The 27,255-nt window shown below is 40.3% G+C and overlaps 1 protein-coding gene and 1 long non-coding RNA gene across 3 annotated transcripts in view; one reads left to right on the plus strand and one right to left on the minus strand.

The window, feature by feature from the left end:
* LOC112396518 (uncharacterized) overlaps window positions 1-19,238 on the plus strand; it is an 80,754-nt gene extending 61,516 nt beyond the window's left edge. The window contains exons 4-5 of one of the 2 annotated variants that reach the window (XR_003002584.1): window positions 16,189-16,351; window positions 18,707-19,238. This is a non-coding gene — a long non-coding RNA (uncharacterized LOC112396518). The remainder of the gene's footprint in view (window positions 1-16,188; window positions 16,352-18,706) is intronic. The other variant, XR_003002585.1, reaches the window with a different exon arrangement.
* The window catches only part of SLC12A1 (solute carrier family 12 member 1), a 91,797-nt gene that overhangs the window by 38,706 nt on the left and 25,836 nt on the right, over window positions 1-27,255 (minus strand). The window contains exons 11-19 of the mRNA XM_024740284.1: window positions 26,922-27,049; window positions 15,001-15,085; window positions 11,560-11,711; window positions 10,283-10,390; window positions 9,840-9,963; window positions 7,948-8,049; window positions 5,853-6,008; window positions 2,329-2,428; window positions 1,440-1,551 (exon numbers count right to left, since the gene is read on the minus strand). Of these exons, the coding sequence (XP_024596052.1) occupies window positions 1,440-1,551; window positions 2,329-2,428; window positions 5,853-6,008; window positions 7,948-8,049; window positions 9,840-9,963; window positions 10,283-10,390; window positions 11,560-11,711; window positions 15,001-15,085; window positions 26,922-27,049 (1,067 nt within the window). The remainder of the gene's footprint in view (window positions 1-1,439; window positions 1,552-2,328; window positions 2,429-5,852; window positions 6,009-7,947; window positions 8,050-9,839; window positions 9,964-10,282; window positions 10,391-11,559; window positions 11,712-15,000; window positions 15,086-26,921; window positions 27,050-27,255) is intronic.

Genomic DNA, 27,255 nt, shown 5'->3' on the forward strand with positions numbered 1-27,255 from the left:
AAGATGTTTAAGTGCTGGTCATGATGACATGTGGTGAATTAACCCCTGCATCATTGCACAGTCGGCTGGCCCCAGGGTTACGTAGCCTCCTGACAGCCCTATTCCCTGGCAAGTATTGGAAGTTTAGGGAGTGGTATCTGATTCTAACAGCACTCTCAGGGATACAAGTCTGCTAAGGCTTTCTCATGCTGTAACACAGAGCACAATTGGTTGACTTGGACCGATATGCTGGCTCTGTCACTTTCTTGTCATGTGACCCTGTGCATAATTTAATTTTCCTGAATCTCGCTTTTCTAATCAGTATAGTGAGAACAGGGCTTCTTTTCCTCTCTGCCTTACTAGACCGTTTTGTAGATTGAAATAAGAAAAACTGTAGGAAAATACTTTGAAGAATAGGTAAGTACAATAATAATACACTGGCACTGTTGAGGATTTTGAGTGGTATATGAGCATGAGAGAGAGAGAGAAACAGGGAGACATACACACAGAGAGAGAGCACGTGAGAGCACACTGTCTGAATACAAGTAGAAGTAGCTGGTTTGGAGAATTTAGACTTATTATTTTGTTATAATTTTAATGCTTTCTCCTCACTTTATAGATTGATGATTGGTCAATAATTATGGTTAAATGTCTAGCATCTACTTTGAATACCTCCTGGGAAAACCATGAATAAGTTATCATTAGTCTACCACATACTTCCTGAACAAAAAAGGAACTCATTCAGCTCTGAATATTTATCTAAGGCATGGAAAACTTGGTTTAACTCCCTAGATATCTGTAGTGTCATCAAGTTTATCCAAATATTTAACCTTTTTTTTTTTTTTTTTTTTGCGGTACGCGGGCCTCTCACTGTTGTGGCCTCTCCCGTTGCGGAGCACAGGCTCAGCGGCCATGGCTCACGGGCCCAGCCGCTCCGCGGCATGTGGGATCTTCCCGGACTGGGGCACGAACCCGCATCCCCTGCATCGGCAGGAGGACTCTCAACCACTGCGCCACCAGGGAAGCCCCAAATATTTAATCTAAATTCTACTTGCTTTCATTTAAGGCCATTCTGTCTGGCTCTCTCCTCATCATTTAATCTATTTAATAGTGCTCTCTGGCTTATTCTATCCTTTCATATTTCTGGGGACAGTTATCACCCCAAATCTTTTCATTTTATTTCTGAGCCAATTCTCTTTTTCTTGACTCAAAGGCCATCATTTAGAAATATTTATCACTTTTAGTTGGTCTCTTGTGAAATCTGAAACACATTTTATCCACTCATTTAAATTCAGGATCATGGGCCCTTGCTAGTCCTTGCTATATGAATCAAGGAAAAGCGTCCTTGTCCAAACTGCCTTGCCATTCTCCTATCACTGTGTGTACGTGTTAGGCTCATGTAAAAGAACACAAGTGAGCAGGGAGGAAAAAGCACCTTCAGGGGATGAAGTGGCTCTTACCACAAAGACTTCACAGCAGATGCAAAGGCCACTGTTCTTGGTGAAGGCGTGAGTTATATCCAAGAGAGCAGGTCTTGTCATGGGCCCCCCTGTTAAGACAATGCACTGGGGCCTGGAAGTGGAGAAGAGAAGATGTGAGAACTGGCCATGGCAAGAAGCCTGTGAGCCCAGAACCACCCCAATGGAATGGGCTGGTACAGAAGCCTTGGCAAAATGGGACACCTGCTCTCCTGTTTCTTGGGTTTCTCACTAGAAGTCTTGAATCATCATGGCTTGCTGCGAATCTTGCCATCTTTGTATTCTTAGTTTAGTTAGTGACAGTAAAAATGTAAAGTAAGGAAAAGGTAGTCTTGGGTTCCCCCTGCCTTTTTCCTCTGGACAATACCCTATCCCAAATCCCCAATACAACCAGTCCTTCTCCAACCAGTATTTTCATGTTATTTTCCTTCACCCTCCTTTCAAAGCTTGTGGTTTGAGGTTCCATTCAAAATAAGATATAACTAATGAAGAACTTAGAGTGTAACTTCTCCTAAGGGAATTCAGTAAGCCACAAAGCCGTGAGCTGAATGGAGACAGCAACAATGATTAATGTGTGTAGGGATTTGGGGACATCTCTCTGAAAGCATGTCACTGAGATCCCCTCTCTATCTGTTCATGGAAGATGACAGCCAGCACTATGAGAGATTATAGCTGGGGGTGGGCACAGCTCAGAGTAGAAGAAAAGAAGCACTAATTCATAGGAGGTGCTGTCATGAAAATGTGGCAGTTCTGTAAGACTGCCTATCTTAGAATATATCCATAAAGCGTGTGACTAGTGCATTGGTCTCCCATAGAGGAAAGCTACTTCTAATGTGAAATGACACCAGGATGCCTGAGAAGCCAGTTTTACCTGAAATTTTTCACATGGTCTTCCACTGTAGTTAGTTCCAGAGCATTGTCTAAAGCACTCACGTAGGAAAGAGCCTGCGTGGAGGAGCCCCAGTTCACATCTGTGGACGAAGGAGAAATCTGGCATAAAAGCACCCACCTTCCCTCTGTATACTGTGAATATTTTTATAAGCCATTCCCTTCTATGATTTTCCTTGGCTACGTCAGCAGTGACGAACGCCCAAATAAGAGAAAACATAATGTAGTATTTCCTAGAAAGAGCAGTGTGTCCTTCCATGAACACTTTGTGAATTCTTAGAAGTGAGACCTCTCTTTCCAGCTAAGGATCAGACTTTAGAGCTGCAGCCTAAGAAACCTTACTCGGTGGGATAGGCTGTGTTATAACTACATTGCAGGCAGATAGATTTGGGAAAATGGTCAGCCCCTGAATAAATTCAAGAGGTCTTCACAAATTCTTAAACTGAAAAGAAAAGAGGCATTTCTGCATACATAGACAGTGTGCAGCAATCTTTATATTTGAATAATAAAACTGAATAGCTTGGGAATTCTTACTTCCAGATGTCCGTGAAGAGGGTCAGTCTTTAGCAAGCATTTTAATTTGATTTTTTAGGACCTAATCTTCATAATAAGGGAGGTAAGCACTGCCATGTCCTGACTTAAATTTAAAAAATTAAATATTAGATGGATCCTCTAAATTTTATAAGAAGTCCCTGATGGGAATGTGCAGATTCATCCCAGATGGCAGACAGAGCCATCTCCCCAGTCTTGCTCAGAATAGCCAGGAAAATGATGAGATATAATTATCTGGAGATAAAGAAGATTAATACTGATTGTGTTGACTACGCACTGGGCATTTAGCATACCTTAGGTTGTTTCATTCTTTTAAAAACCATATTAATCAATTGGATATTTATATGCAAAAAAATCAGCCTTGAGCCATTCCTCACACCATGGTTGAGACATAAACTAAAAATTTAAAGCGTTAAAACTTTCAGAAGAAGCTTGTAACCTTGGATTAGGGAAAGATAGAATAGAAGCAAAAAGCCCAACCATAAAAGAAAAACATGATAAATTAGACTTTATAAGTATTAAGAATGTCTGCTCTTCAAAAAAAACTGTAAGGAAAATGAAAAATCAAGCCACAGACCTGCAGAAAACATTTGCAAAACATGTACTGCTAAAGGATTTGCATCTAGAATATATAAAGAGGTCTTACAACTGAATAATAAGAAAACAAACAACTCAAAAAATGGGCAAAAGATTTAAACAGACGCTTGACAAAAGAAGATATGTGGATGGCAAATAAGACGTTTGACATCATTAGTCATTGGGAAAATGCAGACCAAACCACACCAATTAGAATGTTTTTTTAAAAAAATCAACTGACAGTAATAAGTGCTGCCAAGGATGCAGAGCACCTAGGACTTCCATTCACTGCTGTTAGGAATGGAAAATGATACTGCTACTTTGGAAAACAGTTTGGCAGTTTCTTACAAAGTTATGTGTACACTTATTATATAATCATAAATCCCACTCCTAGAGAAATGAAAACATATGCCCACATAAAGCCCTGTGTGTTTATAGCAGTTTTAGATGTAATCACCCCGAGCTGGAAACAACCCAAAGGTCCATCAAAGGTGAATTCATTTTTTAAAAATTTGAGATCTAGTCATACAATGGAATACTGCTCAACAACAAAAAGGAACAAACTACTTTTACCTGCAACAACATGGATGAATCTAAAAACCTCATGTTAAGTGAAAGAAAGCATACACAAAGGCTATACACTATTTTATATGGTTCTGCATAATACTCTGGAAAAGACAAAGCTATAGGAACAGAAATCAGAAAAGTTGTTGCTAGGGGCTAAGTTTGGGGGAAGAGATTGCACAGAATCTTTTAGCGATGACGGAAATCTCCTCTGTCTTGATTATGGTGTTGGTTACAAGACTGGGTAAGTTTGTTACAACTTACAGACTGTACATCTAAAGGGGGTTAATATTACCATACATAAATTATACCTGCTGTTAAAAATGGATAAAGTGATAAAGAAAAGCAACAAAAGCACACCCTCCAAAGTAGTTACTACCTTCTCTATCTTACTCGTGGAGTAATGGTAAGGAGAGTGTGAGGATGGCTCAGGGCCTGTCTGGCCCCTGAGACTGGACCTCTGAGTACTGCACTCCTTAATCTCTAGCCTCTCCCAGCTTCAATCCATCCTTCTCACTGGTTCTAGAGGTAACATCCAAAGTTCAGATCCAACTGAATGATCTGTGGCAGCTTCTTGCTGCTCCAGATTCTTTAGCACGACACTTAAGCTTGTTCATCTGGCCCAACCTACCCTTCCAGGCTCACCTTCAGGCCCCTGCTCCTCAGCACCCAAGGACTCCATCGTGCTAAAGGCCTTGGAGCTTCCTAAATACGCCACATACTTGCATGCTTCCTAACTTCACTCACACTTTTTCTTCTGCCTAGAATAATCTTCCCTGGCTCTATCTGATTAACCAATCCTAGTCTCTTGCCTTTTTTTTTTTAAAGTAGCTTATGTGTTCATTCAACAAATATTTATAAGTACCTACTGAGTGCTTGACCCTGGGAACAAAAGCCATGAACCAGGGAAGTTTTCTTTTCTTTTATAAATTTATTTTCTTTCTTTCTTTTTTTTTTTTGGCTATGTTGGGTCTTCGTTGCTGCACGTGGGCTTTCTCTAGTTGTGGCGAGCGGGGGCTGCTCTTTGTTGCAGTGCGCAGGCTTCTCATTGCGGTGGCTTCTCTTGTTGCGGAGCACGGGCTCTAGGTGCTCGGGGCTCCTAGTTGTGGGTCACGGGCTCAGTAGTTGTGGCTCGTGGGCTCTAGAGTGCAGGCTCAGTAGTTGTAGTATACGGGCTTAGTTGCTCCACGGCCTGTGGGATCTTCCCGGACCAGGGCTGGAACCCGTGTCACCTGCATTGGCAGGCGGATTCTTAACCGCTGCACCACCGGGGAAGCCCAGGGAAGTTTTCTTGTACATCTCTACTCACACTTAGTCATTTCTTCTCCTTTTCTCAGTAACTTGTTCATGTCACTCTCACGGTGCTTGCTATTATATTGTAGTATAGTTAAGTGCTTATATGTAAGACTGTGCTTCTTGAGGACAGGGACTATATCTCGTTTATCAGGACTTTAGAAGGTGATACAGTGGACAGCTTGTGGGGCTTGGTATCATACACACTCTAGTTAAAATATCAGCTCCATCCCATCCTGACGGTTACCTCAGCGAGTGGTCATCTCTTTGAACTCCAGTTTCTTCATCTGTAAAATGGGACTAATAGTACCTAATATACAGCACTGTTGTGAGGATTAAATGAGTATATTTAAGGTGCTCAACGAGTTTAACTATTGTATCATATTACATTATATTATTAATATCCACCAAACACATGGCACACCTAGACACATAGAGGCTGCCAAATAAACATCTGTTGAGTGAATGGATAGTTAAGAGTTCTTAGGAAACCCCCTGCAATACAAATCCATCTTATCTTACCTGGCTTCTTATAAGTCACATAGATATAGAGGAAGAACTCAATGACATAGGTGATGACAGCTGCCCACCAGTTGATGACAAACATGACTGCACAGCACAGAATAGCTCCAAAAAGAGATACCCACATGTTGTAAATACCGTATGCAGGTCTCCATCCTGAAATTAAAAAAAAAAAAAAAATATGTGCCCAAGAAAACCTTCCACACTATCACCATCATACCACTGTGTATTATTAGACTGTAGGTAACATGTGTTCTTTCCTAGCATAAAAATCAGAACTTTTAGGTCAAGTTCCTAACTCTATTATTTGCTTTCTGTGATCTTGGTCCCTGGCCTATGAAGGTGTAATTACACCAAATAAGAAAGCTGTGAAATGTCGAAAATGTGTCAGTCATAGCCCCTCCGCACTTCCTGCATGCCAGGATGTCTTCCCAAACAACGAATCCCTAAGCATCTGATATCTATGCCATCAAGAGTTGAAAGGAGGCAGGAGAGATGGAAAGGGTGGGGAGTAGCGGGGTGGGGGGGGGTGCTTGGGGGGTGAACACCTTGGTGGCTCAAGAAAGAGAAGGTTAAGACAATAGGCTTATTGTTCCCATGGGGAAGGCAGAGCAGTCATCAAAAGTCAATCCACTGACTTCGTGCTAGCTCTGCTTTTACTCTAAGAAGATCATGCCTGCCCTTTCAGAAATAATAATCTATGGCAAAAGAGGGAGAAATTTTTCTGTAATGGCTTCTTAAACCTGATGCATTAATTTATCATGCATTTTGCAAAGAAAATATTTCTCACCATTCATATATGCATGAGGGTTTCCGTGTTCTATTAGTTCCCTGAAATGAAAGAAGCTGGGAGACAGTATGGTCAGGATAAAGAAGCTCCGATTTGAACGGCACATTTGGTCTATGGGTAAAGCATATTTTAAATTTGGAGTTGCCAAAACACAACAGAACTTTCCGTCTTCAAGAGCAATTTCCAAATTGGCCACAAGATGGAAATAGCTCTTCAAGAACATCACTGGAAATGCCTCTATTTTTCTCAGTCTGACTCTGTGTGTATGTAAGTGTGTGTGTGTGTGTGTGTGTGTATGTTTCTGTGCTTTTCTATTATTCCTCTTTTTCTCTCTTCCTTTTTTCCTCCTTCCTTTCCACTCTTACCCCTGCCAACCTCAGTTACTTCACTTTGTTTTTTAAAAATGAACACAACATGGTATGGCAGCACGCATTTCTATGATCTGCTGTATTCACTGACCAGAACCTTTTGCTCTCTATTTAAAACAAGGCAACAAAACAGAAACAAAAATTCTTCAGTTATCTTCTGGAGCCTAGTGGCCTTGAGTGGATGATTCCACCTATATTTTGTCATATTTGCAGCAGGTTTTCCAAAGGAGGTTTGAGTTCCTGGTAGACCCTAATAAAGTGAAGATGTGTTTATATCCTTGATAAAAGTCCTTGTAGTGAAGAACTTTCTGAGGGTTGATAAAGACAAGTCTCTATTCTGGTGGAAAGGCAGAAGAAAATGAGGATTTCTTCTAACTGGCCGGTGGAAGCAAAGAAGAGGTGAGGGGTGACAAAGATAGGGGAAGGTTCTTTGGTGTGAAATTTTGCACCACTTTAAACACCAGTGTGAGGAGTGCAGGGATGTCACCAGCTTTGGTGTGAATCTGCACTGACTGCACTCAGCAGGTAATTGTGGGAACTACTCGTCCTTCTCTTCTGCGCCATGGGCAGGAAACAAATTGATAGTAAGGAAGTTGCAAATATATACATTCATTCCACTTCTGTGGTCACTTTCACCCTGGAAATAAATAGTGGTGTTTTTCTATTGCTGAAATAAATGTGGTTTCTCTTGCAATGAATAATTTATTGCTGCAGGAGAAAGTTGACTTTATGGTTGGTCAAAAAGGCCATTGCTCAAATGATTCTTTTTCTATTTCAGAAGTCATCCCCCAACTTACCAAAATAAAGTGAATTACACCACCCACTAGGATATAAGGAAACATATAAACACAGATCAGGCACTTTTCACTGACTTATTTCATTTTATTGAGACAAACTGTTTGCTTAGGTTTATTTTAGTTTTGAAAAGTCAACTTACCTGGAGATTTGGCATAAGAGGCGTGAAAGCAGGAGAAATTAATAAGTGCATATGAGGCCAGGAAAAAGTTGGAGATGATGGGAGCAATGGTATTCAGTTCCGCTGTGAACGAAGCAGAATTGAGTATGTCCATATGAGTGATGAGACCAGGGGCTGAACAGCTGTTATAGCCTGGAAGCTTGACTTTATTTGGAAATTGAAAGCATAGCTAGCATCTGTCAAAGTTTAAGAAGCTAGTGATTTTTCTTTGGGGCTGCACTCATTTACAAATATATTTTCAGCCAGGGTTTCTATAAAGTAAGAAACGAGAAAACTTACCAATCAAAAAATATAGACAATCAAGACCTCTACCTACAGAAGATTCGAGTGGAAGTGGATAGAGTATTTGGAGACCAGGCAGATGACAAACTCCCCTGTAGCTATTTCAGAGGTACCAAACATAGTGTTCTTTATCTGCTTTGTATACAATCAAAAGGCTCCGCAGGGTGACAGGTTAGTTAAATACCAGTGCACCAGAACCATCTAATTGGATACATCTCTGCATATAACCAGCTTGCTCTCTCTGACTTTCAGAATTTTTGTTAGTCATTTGTACTTTTCTACATCTCTAGAGAATTCTACCTCTCAAGGTTTGCCAAAAAAAGTTTTACCTCAGTATCTAAATGTCCAATATGTTTGAATCCTAGCTGGGTGGTCTACTGTATGATATAAAAATAATTTAGAGACATTCTCATTCATCTGAAGATCAGACAGCTATCAACCTCAGTGATGCAAACGTAGGTGGCAGCTGGGTGTGACTCTAGAACACGGATGCCAGCAAGAAAGTAGGCAAAAGTAGCTGCCACGAAGCTGGCGCCACGAAGCTAATCTACAGCGTTCTGAAAGAGTGACCTTTGAGAGTATTATTTGATTTATACGATTTTTAAAACTTTGGGCTATCTGATCACGTAAATGCAGTCTAGGACAATAATTTGAAGTCTTAAAGTTTAAATTACACAATTGAAACATATCTACACATCATCACTTTTTTACTTAATTTTTACAAATGTAACAAACATAGATTTAAAAAAAATAAACAAAAGACTGATTATGTGTTGATACAGAGAGTCACTTCCTGAATTTATGTGATGAGGCGGAACCCCCATCGTTTGGCACCGCTGCTGAATCCGGCTCTGCCTGTCTATGCAGAGTTACCATCATCCTTGCCTTTTGCCTCTTTGCCTCTTTTCCTCTAATATGCTCACCCACAATCGTGGCACCCTAGGGAGGAGTGAGGAATGTGCAGGCTAACCATGACGCATGTGCCTCTCCAAGATTGTGTAGCTGTTTCTATATTGCTTAGGGAGAAGGAGCCGAGATTATAGCTTAAGGAGAAAGAGCTGAGGTAAGTGGTTCTCAAACCTTAGTGGTCTGTGAACTTCAGGAACTTGTAAGAATCAGATTCCTCGTCACCAGAGACTCTAACTCTGGCCTTGGGCCTAACGAATCTGCACTTTAACAAACCCACAGGTGATTTTCATTCTGACACAGGTGGTCAACAGACCACATTTTGAGAGCAGACACTTCAGCTCTCCTGCTGGCTGTCAGGAGATGTAAAGACAGGTGGCAGCTGGGGGACACAGTGGGCTTAGACAGTATTGGGTGGGTTGGAGGAAGGCTTCGGTTGGATGGATTTCCCACATTCAGATTCAAAGAAGAGATTAAAGTCCAAAGCCCACCTCAAGTCCTCAAAGGCCCTCCACACACAGGATTTCTCATTTCCTTCTTAGACAGACTCCAGTATTCCCAAATGGGGTATTAAACATAAAACAGGTAATGTCTCAAGCTCAAAGGAAAACCCTATGAGTAATCAGAATTCTTTGGCTTTCAGTAAGAATAAGAAAACTACAAACCAATAAGAATGAACGCCATGGCTATAACAAAAGTGAGAAAGTATCCTCTCAGGGGCTCATTGTTTTTCCCATATCCCTTTGCAAAGAACTGCAGGGCTTTGTAGATGTTGTCCTTGCACAGAGCCTAATGGAAAAGAAGAGGAGAAATTCGTCATTTATATCTATGCACAGTCATTTTCCCTGGGTGATTCTAACAAGATTTGGGGAAAGACGAAGTGATACATAATGTGAAGCACAAGTTAACACTGCAGTTTATCATTCTTTATATTATTTGTATTGATCTTGACTATGTGGCAGACACAGCGTTGGAGCCAGATGCAAACATTAAACTGCTTCAGAAAGCAATAGAAAATGATTGCCGGTGAGAATGGATATTTCAGCTTGATCCGTGTTCAGTGGCAACAGAAGGAGGGGAGAAGCACATGCCCTTGTGTCTTTGTCACCTGGAAAACTTTGGGTGCGCTGACGAGGGAGGCCAGGGCTGATGAGAGTGTTGCAGAAAAGATGCCAGCAGTGATGAGGGGGCCAAACCCTGACACCATGCTCATGACCTTGAGGAGAGAGGTTCAAGTAAGGAGACTCATCCAACAGAGAGTTAAAAAAAAAAAAAAATTTAAGCCAAAATTTTATGCAGATGCTTCCCTTTCCACTTTCTGTGATTTGGAATCTCTTTAATAAGCTAATTGCTTCTAATCATATATTTTTTCCCCTGCTTCATTCTCAAGTTCTTAATAATTGTTTTTTCAAAATGGAAATGGCTTTGTTATTGTTTGTTCTGTTTTTTTAAATAAAAATAACAAATGCTCACCACAATACATCCAGAAGATACTGTAAAGAATAAACAGGGAAATGATTTCAAGGATTTTGACAACATGTTCCCCCTCTGTCCTTTCCGGGCATCTGTTTCTTGGACAATGGGAAATTCTATTCAGCAGAAAGTGGTATTTTAATAAGGTTTGAGGAGGGACCCAGCTGTTTACCAATCTTTTTAAAGGCATTAGCCTTTCTTGTTCTTCCTGCACATAGAGGCTTTTCAAACCTTTGCTTTTTCTGTGCTCATTAAACATAATTTTAGATCTGAGACATATGAGATTCTATCAATTTAAGTTATATTTTGGAATAATGACTTCAGCTGAGTTAATTTCTCTTTGTTGGTTGTTAAACTAGATGAATGAAGCCTTCACGACAAATTTGCTTCTCCCTCTGCTCACCAATCATTCGGACAAATTAATATGTTTTAAGTTCCACAGTTTCCCCAACTTCCCTTGTTCCTTTCCCCTCACTTACCTCCCCGCCAACTGCCACTCACAATTTCCCTCTTGGCTTTGTCCTCCACACACTCCAGGACCACAGCAGAGGCTTTTCCTGAGCTGAAGCCCAGGCATGAAATGCATTCCTAGTGCTAGCTAATCAAAGTCTCAAATTCTCTCCATCTCCCCACCAGGAAATCTTACACAATTGATTGGAAGATGCATAATGGCGGTGGTAATCTTTCCCTGGTGACGCAATTCATACAACTGTCTGTTCTCTCCCCACCACAGTGAGTGTAACCACATAATGAATGCCTGTATGACTCCCTTTCCTCCCACATGAATTGTTCCTTGCTGAATTCGAAACAGTCAATAACCAATGTGTTGCGGGAGTCAGAAGTTTCATTATACATGATGTTCTAAAAATGGAAGCAGTAGCAATAAACATTATTATTTTTTGAGGTTCGAACCTGGAAATTGTTCATCAGCCCATACTGACATGGTTCATGTCGACATCTTGAGAAGTCGTAGCCTAACCCACAGGCTGCTGAACCATTGCAGTTCATCCCAGAAATGATGGTGTCATTCATGCTCCCGGTGGCATCTCGGACCACACAGGCCCCTGGGAAAACAACGAAGACTTGTCATTTCTTTATATGAAGGGTTCTGCTCCCTTAAGGTTTTTCTTCTGAAAACATACTTAGTTTACTTTGACCTATCCTGTCTTCATTGTCAACACTTCCTCTGACTGGTATGTGGAAGTTCCCATCCTCTGAGGCCTGGGAGTGACCCCTATCTCTAAGAGGTTGCCGCTTCCACTGCCTTGGGTAGTTTAAGTCCTAGCTTTTTGCCTGCCTCTGGAAGACACTTGGGATTGAGACTCCCTTCCTTTCAGCAGTGCTTTGCACATAATATTGATTCAATTCAAATTTCTGGGTTAGTGCTACTGATTGGGAGTTTTTCAGATAGAAGAACTTATTTTCTCATCTGTGAGAGACCCAAGGGTTGACATTACTGAATTCTAGTGATTAGGAGAACTGAGCTCTTATTTTCAACTAATGATTTTCCTTGCATAACTTTTTTTTTTTTTGCGGTACGCGGGCCTCTCACTGCTGTGGCCTCTCCCGTTGCGGAGCACAGGCTCCGGACGCGCAGGCTCAGCAGTCATGACTCAAGGGCCCAGCCGCTCCGCGGCATGTGGGATCTTCCCGGACCGCGGCACGAACCCGTGTCCCCTGCATCGGCAGGCGGACTCTCAACCACTGCGCCACCAGGGAAGCCCTTTGCATAACTTTTTTAAACCATTATAATTTTACTTATACAATTTTAATGGTTTAAATGATACAGAAAATATTTTGAGATAAAATATTAAGATTTCCTAGGTAATATTCATGGTCAAATAACATCCTATCAAATATTTATCTCAGTCTATTCTATTATTTTTATACATTTGGGTATTTCTGTTATTTTCCATTACAAACAATACTATGAACATCTTTGCACATAAAATCTTTCTTCTGTAATTCAAAGCATTTCTCTAGGATAGATTCCCTAAAATGAGTTATGAACTTTTTAAAGATTCTTGATATATATTTTAATCACTGACTGTTATTATTAATTTTTCTGTTATCTCACCATTATGTATTTGATGGGATTATTGAAAGGTATGAAGATAGGTGTGATATATATATAAATATATATATATATATATATATATATATATAATCTTTTCTGAACTACCTGAAGGATAAATACTTTGCAAACTAAATGCCAGTCAATGAAACTGTTCATTTTGCTTTTCAGTCTCCAGGCAGGGTGAGTTCTCATTCCTTGCTAATTATTTTAAGAGACGTCCCAGCAACAGATACTAATGGGAACCCTCAATTATAGTCATGGAATTCCTGCTCTTTGAATCTGGGAAAGACTTAAAGCTTGTAGAATCTTTTAGTTGAAAGAGCCATTTAAAATAATCAGTGCAGGAATCCTTTTTATGTAGCCCTGAGAAGTGGCCTGCCAGCCTCTGCTTAAATACTTGAAAGTATGGATGTTGGTTACCAAGCAAAACTATCCATTTCAGATTTTACCTTTTTGCATTGTTCATTTAGTTGAGCTGACTTTTTAAAATCATGTGTTTTAACTTCTGCATAGTAGAACTTCCCAAATTCCTATGAAGCCAAGCCATGAACCATTATTTGCTCTAATGACAGGCCCAGGACCCCATGACTATCCTTTTCTTACCCTGGAAAAAGTATAGGAACACAGATTTTTCTACCCATAAGAAGCAATAAAGGAGAAGAATCTCTGAAGTCAGGTCTATTCCTTTACTCATTTCTTCCTCCTTACTTTGTGTGAGAAAGAAAAACCATTTGGGAAATTTAGGTGATTTCAAGGTCATTAGAAAATGTGTCGATTTCCTAAAGCACTGGAATAAAATCTCTTTGCATGTAACTAAATTTGGAAATGTCACAACAATACAATTAATAACATTATCCAATTTCTTGAAATAAGAGACAGTGAGAGAAGAAAGAACCTAAGTTAATTGTTTTGTTTTTTTCTGAAGAATCCAACTCCAGATATATGTACTTTATCAATTTCCTTTATAGTAAGCAGAGGACAATTAGGATGTGCCCTTTTAAATGGCCATCTGGGCTTCCATAGTGGTCCAGCCTGGAGCTGTATTCCTGAGTGTGCACAGAAAAGTTTTCTTCTCTGAATGTTCCACATTCCTTCCCCTCCAATAATGGCATAAGCTTGAGGTGACCCCCAACCAGGAGGAGGTGTGGCTGCAGGCAGCACATGGAACAAAAGTCAGCTTAAGAAGAGGAGGCACGACAGTCTCTAGGTCCATCCACCTCACTACAAGTAACTCAATTTTGTTTCTTTTTATGGCTGAGTAATAAGACTGTCATACAGAGTGAAGTGAGTCAGAAAGAGAAAAACAAATACTGTATACTAACACATATATATGGAACATAAAAAAGGTTCTGAAGAACCTAGGGGCAGGACAGGAGTAAAGATGAAGACGTAGAGAATGGACTTAAGGACACGGGGAGGGAGAAGGGTAAGCTGGGACCAAGTGAGAGAGTGGCATGGACATATATACACTACCAGTTGTAAAATAGATAGCTAGTGGGAAGCAGCTGCATATAGCACAGGGAGATCAGCTTGGTGCTTTGTGACGACCTAGAGGGGTGGGATAGGGAGGGTGGGAGGGAGACGCAAGAGGGAGGGGATATGGGGATATATGTATATGTATAGCTGATTCACTTTGTTATACAGCAGAAACTAACACACCATTGTAAAGCAGTTATACTTCAATAAAGATGTTTAAAATAAATAAATTTTAAAAAAAGAACAGCAGGCAAATCCACATATTTTATGCTCACTGAGCGATGTGGGAGCTGGCTGCCCACACTGCTGGCAGCTGGGTCTAGTCTGATTGCCTGCCAATTGGTGACAGTGACATTTCCATATTAGGGACAGCAGTGCAAGGAGAAGACACAGTCATCAATTCTGTATCTTGTGTACTTTCCTAAGGCTTTTGTCATTGTTGTTTTGTATTTTGGGCTTCTTTTCTCTTACTCTGTTCCTCACCTGCCTCCTAAAGGCAAGGGAGGAGGATGCTGGAGATGGTGGCTTCCTTGGCAGTGGAAACATCACCTAGAGCAGCAAAATGGGATCCTTTCTGTGTTCGGGTAGAATGACAATCTGATTACCTCTACTCTATCCCTGACCGACACTTGTGTTACAGCTTAATTGCATTCAAACTCCTAGAGCATCCAAGAAGGGAATTAAAATTGTTGCCTATTTAAAAAATTTCAACTTACGTTCCATGGAAAGCCCACGTGACATGAAAACCAACTGGACCCCTTGTAATTCTGGCGTTCTGACACCAGAGACATACAACTTACCGACACAAATAGCAACTCCTATGTAGGCGACAGTGGTGATGAAGATGGCCAGCATGGTCCCTCTGGGGATAGCATCTTGGGGATCCTTTGAAAAAATAACGTGGAGGAATGAGGAGATAGAGTGGAATAAGAAACAGACATCACTTGGAGTTAGTTCTGTATTTTGAAAATTTTAGGCTACCCTTCCTGAGGCGAGGTCTAAAGAAAAAATCAAGCAGATGGCAAAGTGGTGAGCTCCAGTTCTTTTTGGACAAAGGCAGGGTGTTTAGAGAGAATAAAGAAATCTGTATAACTTTGTGCTGCACAGAAGAGATTTATAACTGTCCAGGAGGGAGTTTCTATAGAAAAGTGGACTGGTTGGTTCACCACTGCCTTCCCCTCCCCTTTATCTCCTGTGAATTTCGTGCAGATGTATCAGACCTTAAAGTATTAGGGGGGACACACAAACATACCCGGCACATTGACGATATCTGTGTGTGTATTTGTCTTGTACTAAGCTTAGGCTTACTTTAAAAAAAATTACTTTTGACTGAGCAAAAAGGTGATCTGCTAAATTCTCCAATCCCTCAAATCTCCCATTTGGAATCTAGTTCAGGAATAACTACAATGGGAGATATTAATTTCCATAAGCAGGCATAAAGAAAGAGGCAAATTTAAGCTTATACCAGAAAATAGGCTTTTCTCTTGCCCATAAATATATATAAATTCACTGAGCTGAGCTCACATCATGTATAATATACCACTTTATATCCTATTTTGGGGGCTAAATCATATAATGATCAATTTCCAAGCAGCATAACTTCTAAATAATAGAATTCAACTTAACAGGGATTATTAAATAGAGATTTCAGTGTATTCATTGCTTATAAAAGACAGTGCTGGCATATAGTAGGAGTCCATAAATACCAAATTGAAGAAAGCACAATCTCAGTAGACATCAGTTCCCCCACCAGAGGACATGAGGCTCATCGATACAACTGAGCAATCAATGCAGTCAAGGTCTGAGTTTTGTGTTTTGTTAACTTAAATCTGCTGATGAAATCCATCAGAAAAATCAACTCATGGTGAATGCAGACACAACCTGACAGCTGGAAATGTTAACTAAACCAAGCAAATCTACCCCCACAGGGGAGTAAGCCAGCCCTATGGAGCCACTCTGTAATTACTCATTCCTTCCCATCCTTGTAGGAATATCTGCACACATGGTTTGTTCGGATACAGACATATCCAACCTCTTCATTCCAAACTACTGTCTCAAAGAGGATGTGGCAAGTGTGTGTAACTGAGTAGCACATGGAAGGAAGAAGAAGGCAAGCGTGGCTGAAAGCGACTCCACTCAATCTCATTCACGGTATGTTCAAGTTTTATTTTATTGATTAAGGATTTCTTGGGATCTGAGTGAAATGTGAGGAACTGATGTTAAGTGGGAAGAAAGGAAAAGAGGTATGAAGATGGACAGCAGTCTTATACCTAAAATACGAACACTTAGTTTATGTTTAGAACTATCTGCTACAAGCTCTAAATTTACTTATTTAGGACTTCACACGAGGGTCAAACTTGACCTGATATAAATCGGGATGCCAGTATCTTAATGTCTGGTCATATACTAACGTTGTCTGCTCTGGATACATTTCCCCTAGACAGGGCTCAGGACATAGATTCTTAGTTTTCACTCTAAATGTTAATTTTCGTCCCTCAAGCAGTAACCCAAAAGCTCACATTCCTTCACCTTTCTTTATTAAATATTTTCAGAGTGCAGTCTACTAGATTGCTGCTGGTTGAGTGTCAACCATATCCTAGTCTTATATCTCTGAAACTGCATCTTAACTGTCCTGATTAGACCTGGGTACCTCCCAAATCCTCTCCCAGGCACATATTTACAGATCATCAATACTGTGTTAACAAATAGAAGGTTCAGGATGGGAACCTTGTAGCATCCCCTTGTGCTAATGCTTGTTAACTGTCACTGGCAGCCTGAAGAGCCATCTTGAGAAGGATTCTGAGGCTGTGAGCAGAGGTAGAGTCTTGCATACCCTCATAGTGTATAAACAATACATGTTTACTAAGTTGAACTGAATCTAATATGTTCTAGTTTCACTCTCAGAAAGAAATATTATCTATAAGTTCTGAGGCTTCCTTGCCACTTCCCAACACGTGGTCACCTCTCAGTCCTTAACATGCTTGACCACTCTGGCTTTTGATCATGTTAATTATTACTTCTCATAGCATTCTCCTCTCTTGACTTTCTCTTGAGTTCACCTACCTCTTAGCTCTTTCTTTTTCTTCTCTGTGGACTCCTTTTCTACCATTTATATTTTGAATATCCCCTGGGTGCTACCTTGGTCTGCTTCTCTCCTCCTTCTTACCCAGATCTGGATGGACTCATCCATGCCGTGGCTTCCAGTCCTGGCCTAGTTTCTTTCCAGAGCTCTAGACTTGTAAATGTAGCTACCCATTAGACATCTCACCTCTGCTGTCCTTCTGCCATTTCAACCCCAATGGCCAAATCTGAGCTTCTATTCACCATGGAATCAATTCACTAGGTTACAGCCAGCATGAAAAGAATACAGTAGAAAGGAACTGATGTGAAAATATCAGGAGACATCATTTGTAATAAAGTATTGAACTGTTTGGAGAAATTTTTGCATGTAGGCACTTGGTTGTGATAATATAATGTTTTCCTGCAGCAGATCATAGTAAAAAAAAAAAAAAGCATCCTTTCCATTTCCTCTCCTAACTCTATCCAAAGCTGACCACTTTGATCCATTTTCCCTGCCATGGCCTTAATTCAGGCTCATGTCATCTCTTCTCCAGACTACTGTGAGATCCTCTAACTGATCTTCTGCCTCTGGTCTCCCTACCTATCACCCCCCCACCCTCTAATCCATCCCTCATAAGCTGCTAGCAAACTCTTTAAAATGAGTATCTAATCATGGTACTCTCTGATCTAACTTCCTTAGTGTCTCTAGCTAGTTGTGGGATAATATCCAAACTCCAATGTCAGTAGTTTAAAGGATTTCTGAGTTCTCCATGACAGTATACAGTAATGTATGTGCTAAAAGTTAAACTTAATTGTAAAATCACCAAAGTATTTTTAAATAGAAAAAATGCAACTTTTTACAACAATATTATGACCACATGTGCCCTAAAAATCATGATAGGACATCTTTACATGTAAACTCCTTTTCTTTACAATGTAAACTCAAAATCAGAGGTTTCTCAGTACAGATTGATAGATAAATAAAATTCTTTACTAATACAGCAATCCTAAATCAAGTTAACACTTATCTTGGGATAAAGGAATTCTAAGCCTTGCCTTTTTTTTAGATTGGGATATCCTCTAGTTCTTTGCTTACTCCCAGAGTGCCTAGGACACATAGAAGTTCCTTTATAAATACGTTTATTAATATATTGATGAAAAGATTTTACTTGCATACCCCACTCCACACATAAAATCATTTCCGTCAGCAGCATCTTTCTCTGAGCCTGTTTACGGTCCTTGTTTACTGTTCCAAATGTCCCTCCCTTCTTTGTCCTATTGATGAACTCCTGTTCATCCCTTCAAATCTGGATTGAGTGTCCCCTCCTCTGAAAGACTTCCCTTACTTCTTTGGGGACAGGCAGTTACTGTTTCATCTTTCCCTTGCACAAGATTTTGTTCTTGTTTTTTTATGACCCATATAGAGTTAATCTGTCTCTCTCTCAGACCATGAGCTCCTCGAGAGAAGGATCAAGCAAGCTCTTCTTCGCTCCTCTGGTGCCTGGTATAAGTAATACGTGTTGGTTGAGCTGAACTGACTACTAAGCATCTAATAATAAAAACTTGTTTCTGAGGCGTCTAAAGAAAGCACAATATTTTTTCATTTAAATGTGGTCTTACAGTTTAGAGAAATGTCTATCAGTGACCTCTGATACTTTTCCAAATCGGAGAAACCAGAAGCTCAACATCCAGAGCTAAATTTGGCCAAGCACTACTGCTTACAACTTGAATCATTTTGAACAAGTTATTTAATTTTTCTGAGCCTTAGCATACTATTTTTTTATGCCATATCTCTGCTCAAGAATTTCCCATGGAGAGACCTTCAAGATGGCGGAGGAGTAAGACATGGAGATCACCTTCCTCCCCACAAATGCATCAGAAATACATCTACATGCGGAACAGCTCCTTCAGAACACCTACGGAACGCTGGCAGAAGACCTCAGACCTGACCACCTAGAGGGGTGGGATAGGGAGTGTGGGAGGGAGGGAGACGCAAGAGGGAAGAGATACGGGAACATATGTATATGTGTAACTGATTCACTTTGTTATAAAGCAGAAACTAACACACCATTGTAAAGCAATTATACTCCAATAAAGATGTTAAGAAAAAAAAGAAAGAAACTCCCCACATACCTGGGTAGGCCAAAAGAAAAAACAGAGACAAAAGAATAGGGACAGGACCTGCACCTCGGGGAGGGAGCTGTGAAGGAGGAAAAGTTTCCACACACTAGGAAGTCCCTTCACTGGGGGTAGGGTGGGAGGGAAGCTTCGGAGCCACGGAGGAGAGCACAGCAACAGGGGTGCAGAGGAGAGATTCCCATCCAGAGGATTGGTGCCGACCACGACTCAGCAGCCCGAGAGGCTTCTCTGCTCCCCCGCCGGGGTGGGCACGGGCTGGGAGCTGAGGCTTGGGCTTTGGTAGCATCCCAGGTAAAGGACTGGGGTTGGCTGTGTGAACACAGGCTGAAGGGGGTTAGTGCGCCACAGCTAGCTGGGAGGGAGTCCGGGGAAAAGTGTGGAGCTGCTGAAGAGGCAAGAGACCATTGTTTCGGGGTGCGGGAGGAGAGGGGATTCAGAGCACCGCCTAAACGAACTCCAGAGACGGGCGCGAACCGCGGCTATCAGCACGGACACCAGAGATGCGTGTGAGACGCTAAGGCTGCTGCTGCAGCCACCAAGAGGCCTGTGTGCAAGCACAGGTCACTCTCCACACCTCCCCTCCTGGGAGCCTGTACGCATTCCATACCCACCCCCCTCCCCTGCCCCACACACACACCCACCCCTGGCCTGAGTGAGCCAGAGCCCCCTAATCAGCTGCTCCTTTAACCCCGTCCTCTCTGGGGGGCAGCAGATCCACAATCAACTTGATGTACCCTGCATCTCTGGAATACCTGAATAAACAATGAGTCATCCCCAAATTGAGGCGTTGGACATTGGGAGCAACTGTACACGTGGGGTTTGCTTTCTGTACCTAATTTGTTTCTGGTTTTATGTTTATCTTAGTTTAGTATTTAGAGTTTATTATCATTGGTAGATTTGTTTATTGATTTGGTGGCTCCCTCCCCTTTTTTTATATATAGATTTTTTTTTCCTTTTTCTCTTTTTCTGAGTGTGTATGTGTATGCTTCTTTGTGTGAGTTTGTCTGTACAGCTTTGCTTTTACCACTTGTCCTAGGGTTCTGTATGTCCATTTCTTTTTTATTACTTAAAAATTTTTTTTATTTTTAATTTTTAAAATTTTTTATTTCAATAAATTTATTTTCCTTCCTTTCTTCCTTCCTTCCTTCTTTCTTTCCTTCTTTCTTTTCCTTCTTTCCTTCTTTCCTTCTCACCTTCTCTCCTTCTCTCTTCCTTCCTTCCTTCCTTCCTTCCTTCCTTCCTTCCTTCCTTCCTTCCATCCTTCCTTCCTTCCTGTCTTTTTCTCTCCCTTATCTTCTGAGCGGTGTGGCTGACAGGGACTTGGTGCTCCGGCCGGGTGTCAGGCCTGTGCCTCTGAGGTGGGAGAGCCGAGTTCAGGACATTGGTCCACCAGAGACCTCCTGGCTCCATGTAATATCAAACGGCAAAAGCTCTCGCAGAGATCTCCATCTCAATGCTAAGGCCCAGCTCCACTGAACAACCAGCAAGTTATAGTGCTGGACACCCTATTCCAAACAACTAGCAAGACAGGAATACAACCCCACCCATTAACATAGAGGCTGCCTAAAATCATAATAAGTGCACAGACACCCCAAAACACACCGCCAGATGTGGACCTGCCCACCAGAAAGACAAGATCCAGCCTTATCCACCAGAACACAGGCACTAGTCCCTTCCACCAGGAAGCCTACGCAACCCACTGAAGCAACTTTAGCCACTGGGGACAGACACCAAAAACAACGGGAATTATGAACCTGCAGCCTACAAAAAGGAGACCCCAAACACAGTAAGATAAGCAAAATGAAAAGACAGAGAAACACACAGCAGATGAAGGAGCAAGGTAAAAACCACCAGACCAAACAAATGAAGAGGAAATAGGCAGTCTACCTGAAAAAGAATTCAGAGTAATGATAGTAAAGATGATCCAAAATCTTGGAAATAGAATGGAGAAAATACAAGAAATGTTTAACAGGACCTAGAAGAACTAAAGAGCAAACAAACAATGATAAACAACACAATAAATGAAATTAAAAATTCTCTAGAAGGAATCAATAGCAGAATAACTGAGGCAGAAGAATGGATAAGTGACCTGGAAGATAAAATAGTGGAAATAACTACCACAGAGCAGAAGAAAGAAGAAAGAATGAAAAGAATTGAGGACAGTCTCAGAGACTTCTGAGACAACATTAAATGCACCAACATTCGAATTATAGGACTCCCAGAAGAAGAAGAGAAAAAGAAAGGGACTGAGAAAATATTTGAAGAGATTATAGATGAAAACTTCCCTAATGTGGGAAAGGAAATGGTTAATCAAGACCAGGAAGCAAAGAGAGTCTCATACAGGATAAATCCAAAGAGAAACACACGAGGACACATATTAACCAAACTATCAAAAATTAAATACAAAGAAAAAATATTAAAAGCAGAAAGGGAAAAACAACAAATAACATACAAGGGAATCCCCATAAGGTTAACAGCTGATCTTTCAGCAGAAATTCTGCAAGCCAGAAGGGAGTGGCAGGACATATTTAAAGTGATGAAAGGAAAAAACCTACAACCAAGATTTCTCTACCCAGCAAGGATCTCATTCAGATTCAGCAGAGAAATTAAAACCTTTACGGACAAGCAAAAGCTAAGAGAATTCAGCACCACCAAACGAGATTTACAACGAATGGTAAAGGAACTTCTCTAGGCAGGAAACACAAGAGAAGGAAAAGACCTACAATAACAAACCCAAAACAATTTAGAAAATGGTAATAGGAACATACATATTGATAATTAGATTAAAAGTAAATGGATTACATGCTCCAACCAAAAGACATAGATGGGCTGAATGGATAGAAAAACAAGACCCATATATATGCTGCCTACAAGAGACCCACTTCAGACCTAGGGACACATGCAGACTGAAAGTGAGGGGATGGAAAAAGATATTCCATGCAAAAGGAAATCAAAAGTAAGCTGGAGTAGCAATTCTCATATCAGACAAAATAGACTTTAAAATAAATAGTATTACAAGAGACAAAGACGGACACAACATAATGATCAAGGGATCAATCCAAGTAGAAGATATAACAATTGTAAATATTTATGCATCCAACATAGGAGCACCTCAATACATAAGGCAAATGCAAACAGCCATAAAAGGGAAAATCGACAGTAACACAGCCATAGTAGGGGACTTTAACACCCCACTTTCACCATTGGACAGATCATCCAAAATGAAAATAAATAAGGAAACACAAACTTTAAATGATAACATTAAACAAGATGGACTTAATTGATATTTATAGGACATTCCATCCAAAAACAACAAAATACACTTTCTTCTCAACTGCTTAAGGAACATTCTGCAGGTTAGATCATATCTTGGGTCATAAATCAAGCCTGGGTAAATTTAAGAAAATTGAAATCATATCAAGTATCTTTTCTGACCACAATGCTATGAGACTAGATATCAATTACAGGAAAAAATCTGTAAAAAAAATACAAACACATGGAGGCTACACAATATGCTACTAAATAACCAAGAGATCACTGAAGAAATCAAAGAGGAAATCAAAAACTATCCAGAAACAAATGACAATGAAAACACAATGACCCAAACCTATGGGATGCAGCAAAAGCAGTTCCAAGAGTGAAGTTTATAGCAATACAATCCAACCTCAAGAAGCAAGAAACATCTCAAATAAACAACCTAAACTTACACCTAAAGCAATTGGAGAAAGAACCAAAAAACCCCAAAGTTGGCAGAAGGAGAGAAATCATAAAGATCAGATCAGAAATAAATGAAAAAGAGATGAAGGAAACGATAGCAAAGGAGACAAAAGATCTGTATGCAGAAAACTATAAGACACATGAAAAAAATTAAAGATGATACAAACAGATGAAGAGATATGCCATGTTCTTGGATTGGAAGAATCAACATTGTGAAAATGACTATACCACCCAAAGCAATCTACAGATTCAGTGCAATACTTATCAAACTACCACTGGCATTTTTCACAGAACTAGAAGAAAAAATTTCACAATTAGTATGGAAACCAGAAGACCCCGAATAGCCAAAGTGATCTTGAGAAAGAAAAACGAAGCTGGAGGAATCAGGCTTCCGGATTTCCGACTCTTATAAAGCTACAGTCATCAAGACAGTATGGTACTAGCACAAAAACAAAAATATAGATCAATGGAACAGGATAGAAAGCCCAGAGATAAACCCACACACATATGGTCACCTTATCTTTGGTAAAGGAGGCAAGAGTATACAATGCAGAAAAGACAGCCTCTTCAATAAGTGGTGCTGGGAAAACTGGACAGCTATATGCAAAAGAATGAAAGTAGATCGCTCCCTAACACCATACACAAAAAATAAACTCAAAATGGATTAAAGACCTAAATGTAAGGCCAGACACTATCAAACTCTTAGAGGAAAACATAGGCAGAATAGTCTATGACATAAATCACAGCAAGATCATTTTTGACCCACCTCCTAGAGAAATGGAAATAGAAACAAAAATAAACAAATGGGACCTAATGAAACTGAAAAGCTTTGCACAGCAAGGGAAACCATAAACAAGACGAAAAGACAACCCTCAAAATGGGAGAAAATATTTGCAAATGAAGCAACTGAAAAAGGATTAATCTCCAAAATTTACAAGCAGCTCATACAGCTCAATATCAAAAAAAACAAACAACCCAATCCAAAAAATGGGCCGAAGACCTAAATAGACATTTCTCCAAAGAAGTTATACAGATTGCCAACAAACACATGAAAGAATGCTCAACATCACTAATCATTAGAGAAATGCAAATCAAAACTACAATGAGGTATCACCTCACTCCAGTCTGAATGGCCATCATCAAAAGATCTATAAACAATAAATGCTGGAGAGGGTGTGGAGAACAGGGAACACTCTTGCACTGTTGGTGGGAATGTATATGGAGGCAGCCACTATGGAGAACAGTATGGAGGTTCCTTAGGAAACTAAAAATAGAACTACCATATGACCCAGCAATCCCACTAATGGCCATATACCCTGAGAAAACCATAATTCAAAGAGTCATATACCACAATGTTCATTGCAGCCCTATTTACAGTACCCAGGACATGGAAGCAACGTAAGTGTCCGTTGACAGATGAATGGATGAAGAAGATGTGGCACATATATACAATGCCATAAAAAGAAACGAAATTGAGTTATTTGTAGTGAGGTGGATGGACCTAGAATCTGTCATACAGAGTGAAGTTAATTCAGAAATAGAAAAACAAATACTGTATGCTAACACATATCTATGGAATCTAAAATAATAATAATAATAATGGTTCTGAAGAACCTAGGGGCAGGACAAGAATAAAGATGCAGACATAGAGAATGGACTTGAGGACATGGGGAGGGGGAAGGGTAAGCTGGGATGAAGTGAGAGAGTGGCATGGACATATATACACTACCAAATGTAAAATAGGTAGCTATTGGGAAGCAGCCGCATAGCACAGGGAGATCAGCTGGGTATTTTTGTGACCACGTAGAGTGGTGGGATAGGGAGGGTGGGAGGGAGATGCAAGAGGGAGGAGATATGGGGATATATGTATATGTATAGCTGATTCACTTTGTTATAAAGCAGACACTAACACCGTTGTAAAGCAATTATGCTGTAATAAAGATGTTAAAAAAAACAAAAAGAATTTACCATGGCACCGCGGTCCTTAATATAACAAATCTAAATGCCTTTATTCATTCACTCAATAAATATGTTTTGAAGCTTTCCTAGCTGTAAGGACACAGCAGTGCACAAATCCAAAGGCAAAGTCCCCACTTTCATGGGATTATATTCTAGGGTAAGCCTCTCTCGCTCAGGTCCCTTCAACGGCCTTTCTCCTTACCTTATAAGGTTACCCAGCCCGTCAAGCCTTCTTCAGCTGAATTGTGAGAGACTCCTTACTGTCCCACAGTTTTCCCATTCCTGTCCTTTTGTTTTTTCTTCCTGGATACCCTTATATTTTCTGACCGGTTGTCAGTATCCAGCCTTTGCTTTTAGTTCCTGCTCAAAAGTTACTTTGTTGAGAAAATCATCCCTAATGTAATTATTTCTTCATTATTTTTATTTCATAATGAATTTGGACAATGCATTCAGTTTTCATTTATACCTATCTCCTGATGACTCTTGCAAATATTTCTTGTCTTCCAAAGTTGATTATAAACTTATTGAGGTAAAACCTGTGTCTTCTACTTTTTTTCACGTGTGGTAGAGACTATTTATTGTCCTCTAATATACATTTTCACCTTCCTCCTTTTAATACTAGAACCCCCTAAAATTTTATCTGGTGACATAGTTGTCCAACTAGAGATTACATTTCCCAGTCTTCTTTGCAACTAGGTAAGGTCACAGAGACTAAATTCCGGTCAATGGAATGTCAACAGAAGTGACTGTTTGCTCTTACTTCCTTAACCCCCTTCCTATGGACTGGAATGTGATCTTGGAAGTGATCAGTCTTCTTGGACCTTGAAGATGAGGGCAAACCCCAAGGTAATGGTAATACAAGAGAGGTCATCTGGGTTTTCTGGGCTACCTTTGGGCGCAGACCTTTCTTATTCCAGTAGATGGCCTACGGCCTTGAATTTTTACGCACTAAGAAAACAAACTTCTGTCGTATTTAGGTCACTGTTCTTGGCCTTTTATAATACATTGAAACTAATATCCTAACTAATACAATGCTCCTTGCAGTACTTAACATAGAATATTATGAGTAGACTGCTAAATAAATACCTATTAAATGAGTGAATGTACCTCTGAATTTAATGACATAAGTATTCAGTAATAAAGTGATTTGGTTTTGTTTTTGTTTTTTCTTGAATATTCCATTCATCATGTGTTTAAAAGAGAAAGGGTGGTTCTGATATATTTTAAAAATAAATTTATTTATTTTTGGCTGCATTGGGTCTTTGTTACTGTGCGAGGGCTTTCTCTAGTTGCAGCGAGCGGGGGCTACTCTTTGTTGCGGTGCGCAGGTGTCTCTTTGCAGTGGCTTCTCTTGTTGCTGAGCACGGGCTCTAGGCACGTGGGCTTCAGTAGTTGTGGCTCATGGGCTCTAGAGCACAGGCTCAGTAGTTGTGGTGCACAGGCTTAGTTGCTCCGTGGCATGTGGATCTCCCGGACCAGTGCTCGAACCTGTATTCCCTACATTGGCAGGAGGATTCTTAACCACTGTGCCACCAGGGAAGCCCGGTTCTGATTTTTTTTTTCACTGAATTATATTCATTTTGTTGGAAATATGACACACTGTCAATATACTCTGTCCTTCTGATATCACTGAATAAGACTTTTGGAAGAACTATCTGGAATAGGATAGTTTGGCAGTAAAATGTATCATTAAAGAGAGAACTTTTAAATAAATAGGAAACCTTACAGAAATCTTACAGTTTTGAAATCTATAGAGAGACATGGTGACTGCTGATGTCTATAGCTCCTTGTCCTGCCCAAGTGCACCATGACCTCGCAGAATTACAAAGCAGAGGAAACAACATACCTCCAAATCTCCCGAGATATTGGCACCAGCAAGAATCCCAGTTGCTGCTGGGAAAAAAATGGCAAAGACAGAGAAGAAGCCTTCACCTTTTGTGAAGCTTGGCCCAAAGTTTTCTGCAAATATTGATGCTGCAACACAAATAATGAGAAAATTATCATGTAGACTTTCTTCACAGGTAGGAGATAAAGTTACATTTGGCTTCTATAGCCCTAAATGCAGTGTCCCTATAATCTAAATGGAATGAGCTTGAAGATATTGGTGTACTGCTGATGAACCTCATGTGAATATTTGCCAAGAGTCAAAATACATGTCAGAAGGTTTTAGATCTCTAGGA

The sequence above is a fragment of the Neophocaena asiaeorientalis genome, unplaced genomic scaffold (genome assembly GCF_003031525.2).
Source record: "Neophocaena asiaeorientalis asiaeorientalis breed wild unplaced genomic scaffold, Neophocaena_asiaeorientalis_V1.1 scaffold122, whole genome shotgun sequence".
In the NCBI taxonomy this organism is placed as follows: domain Eukaryota; kingdom Metazoa; phylum Chordata; class Mammalia; order Artiodactyla; family Phocoenidae; genus Neophocaena; species Neophocaena asiaeorientalis.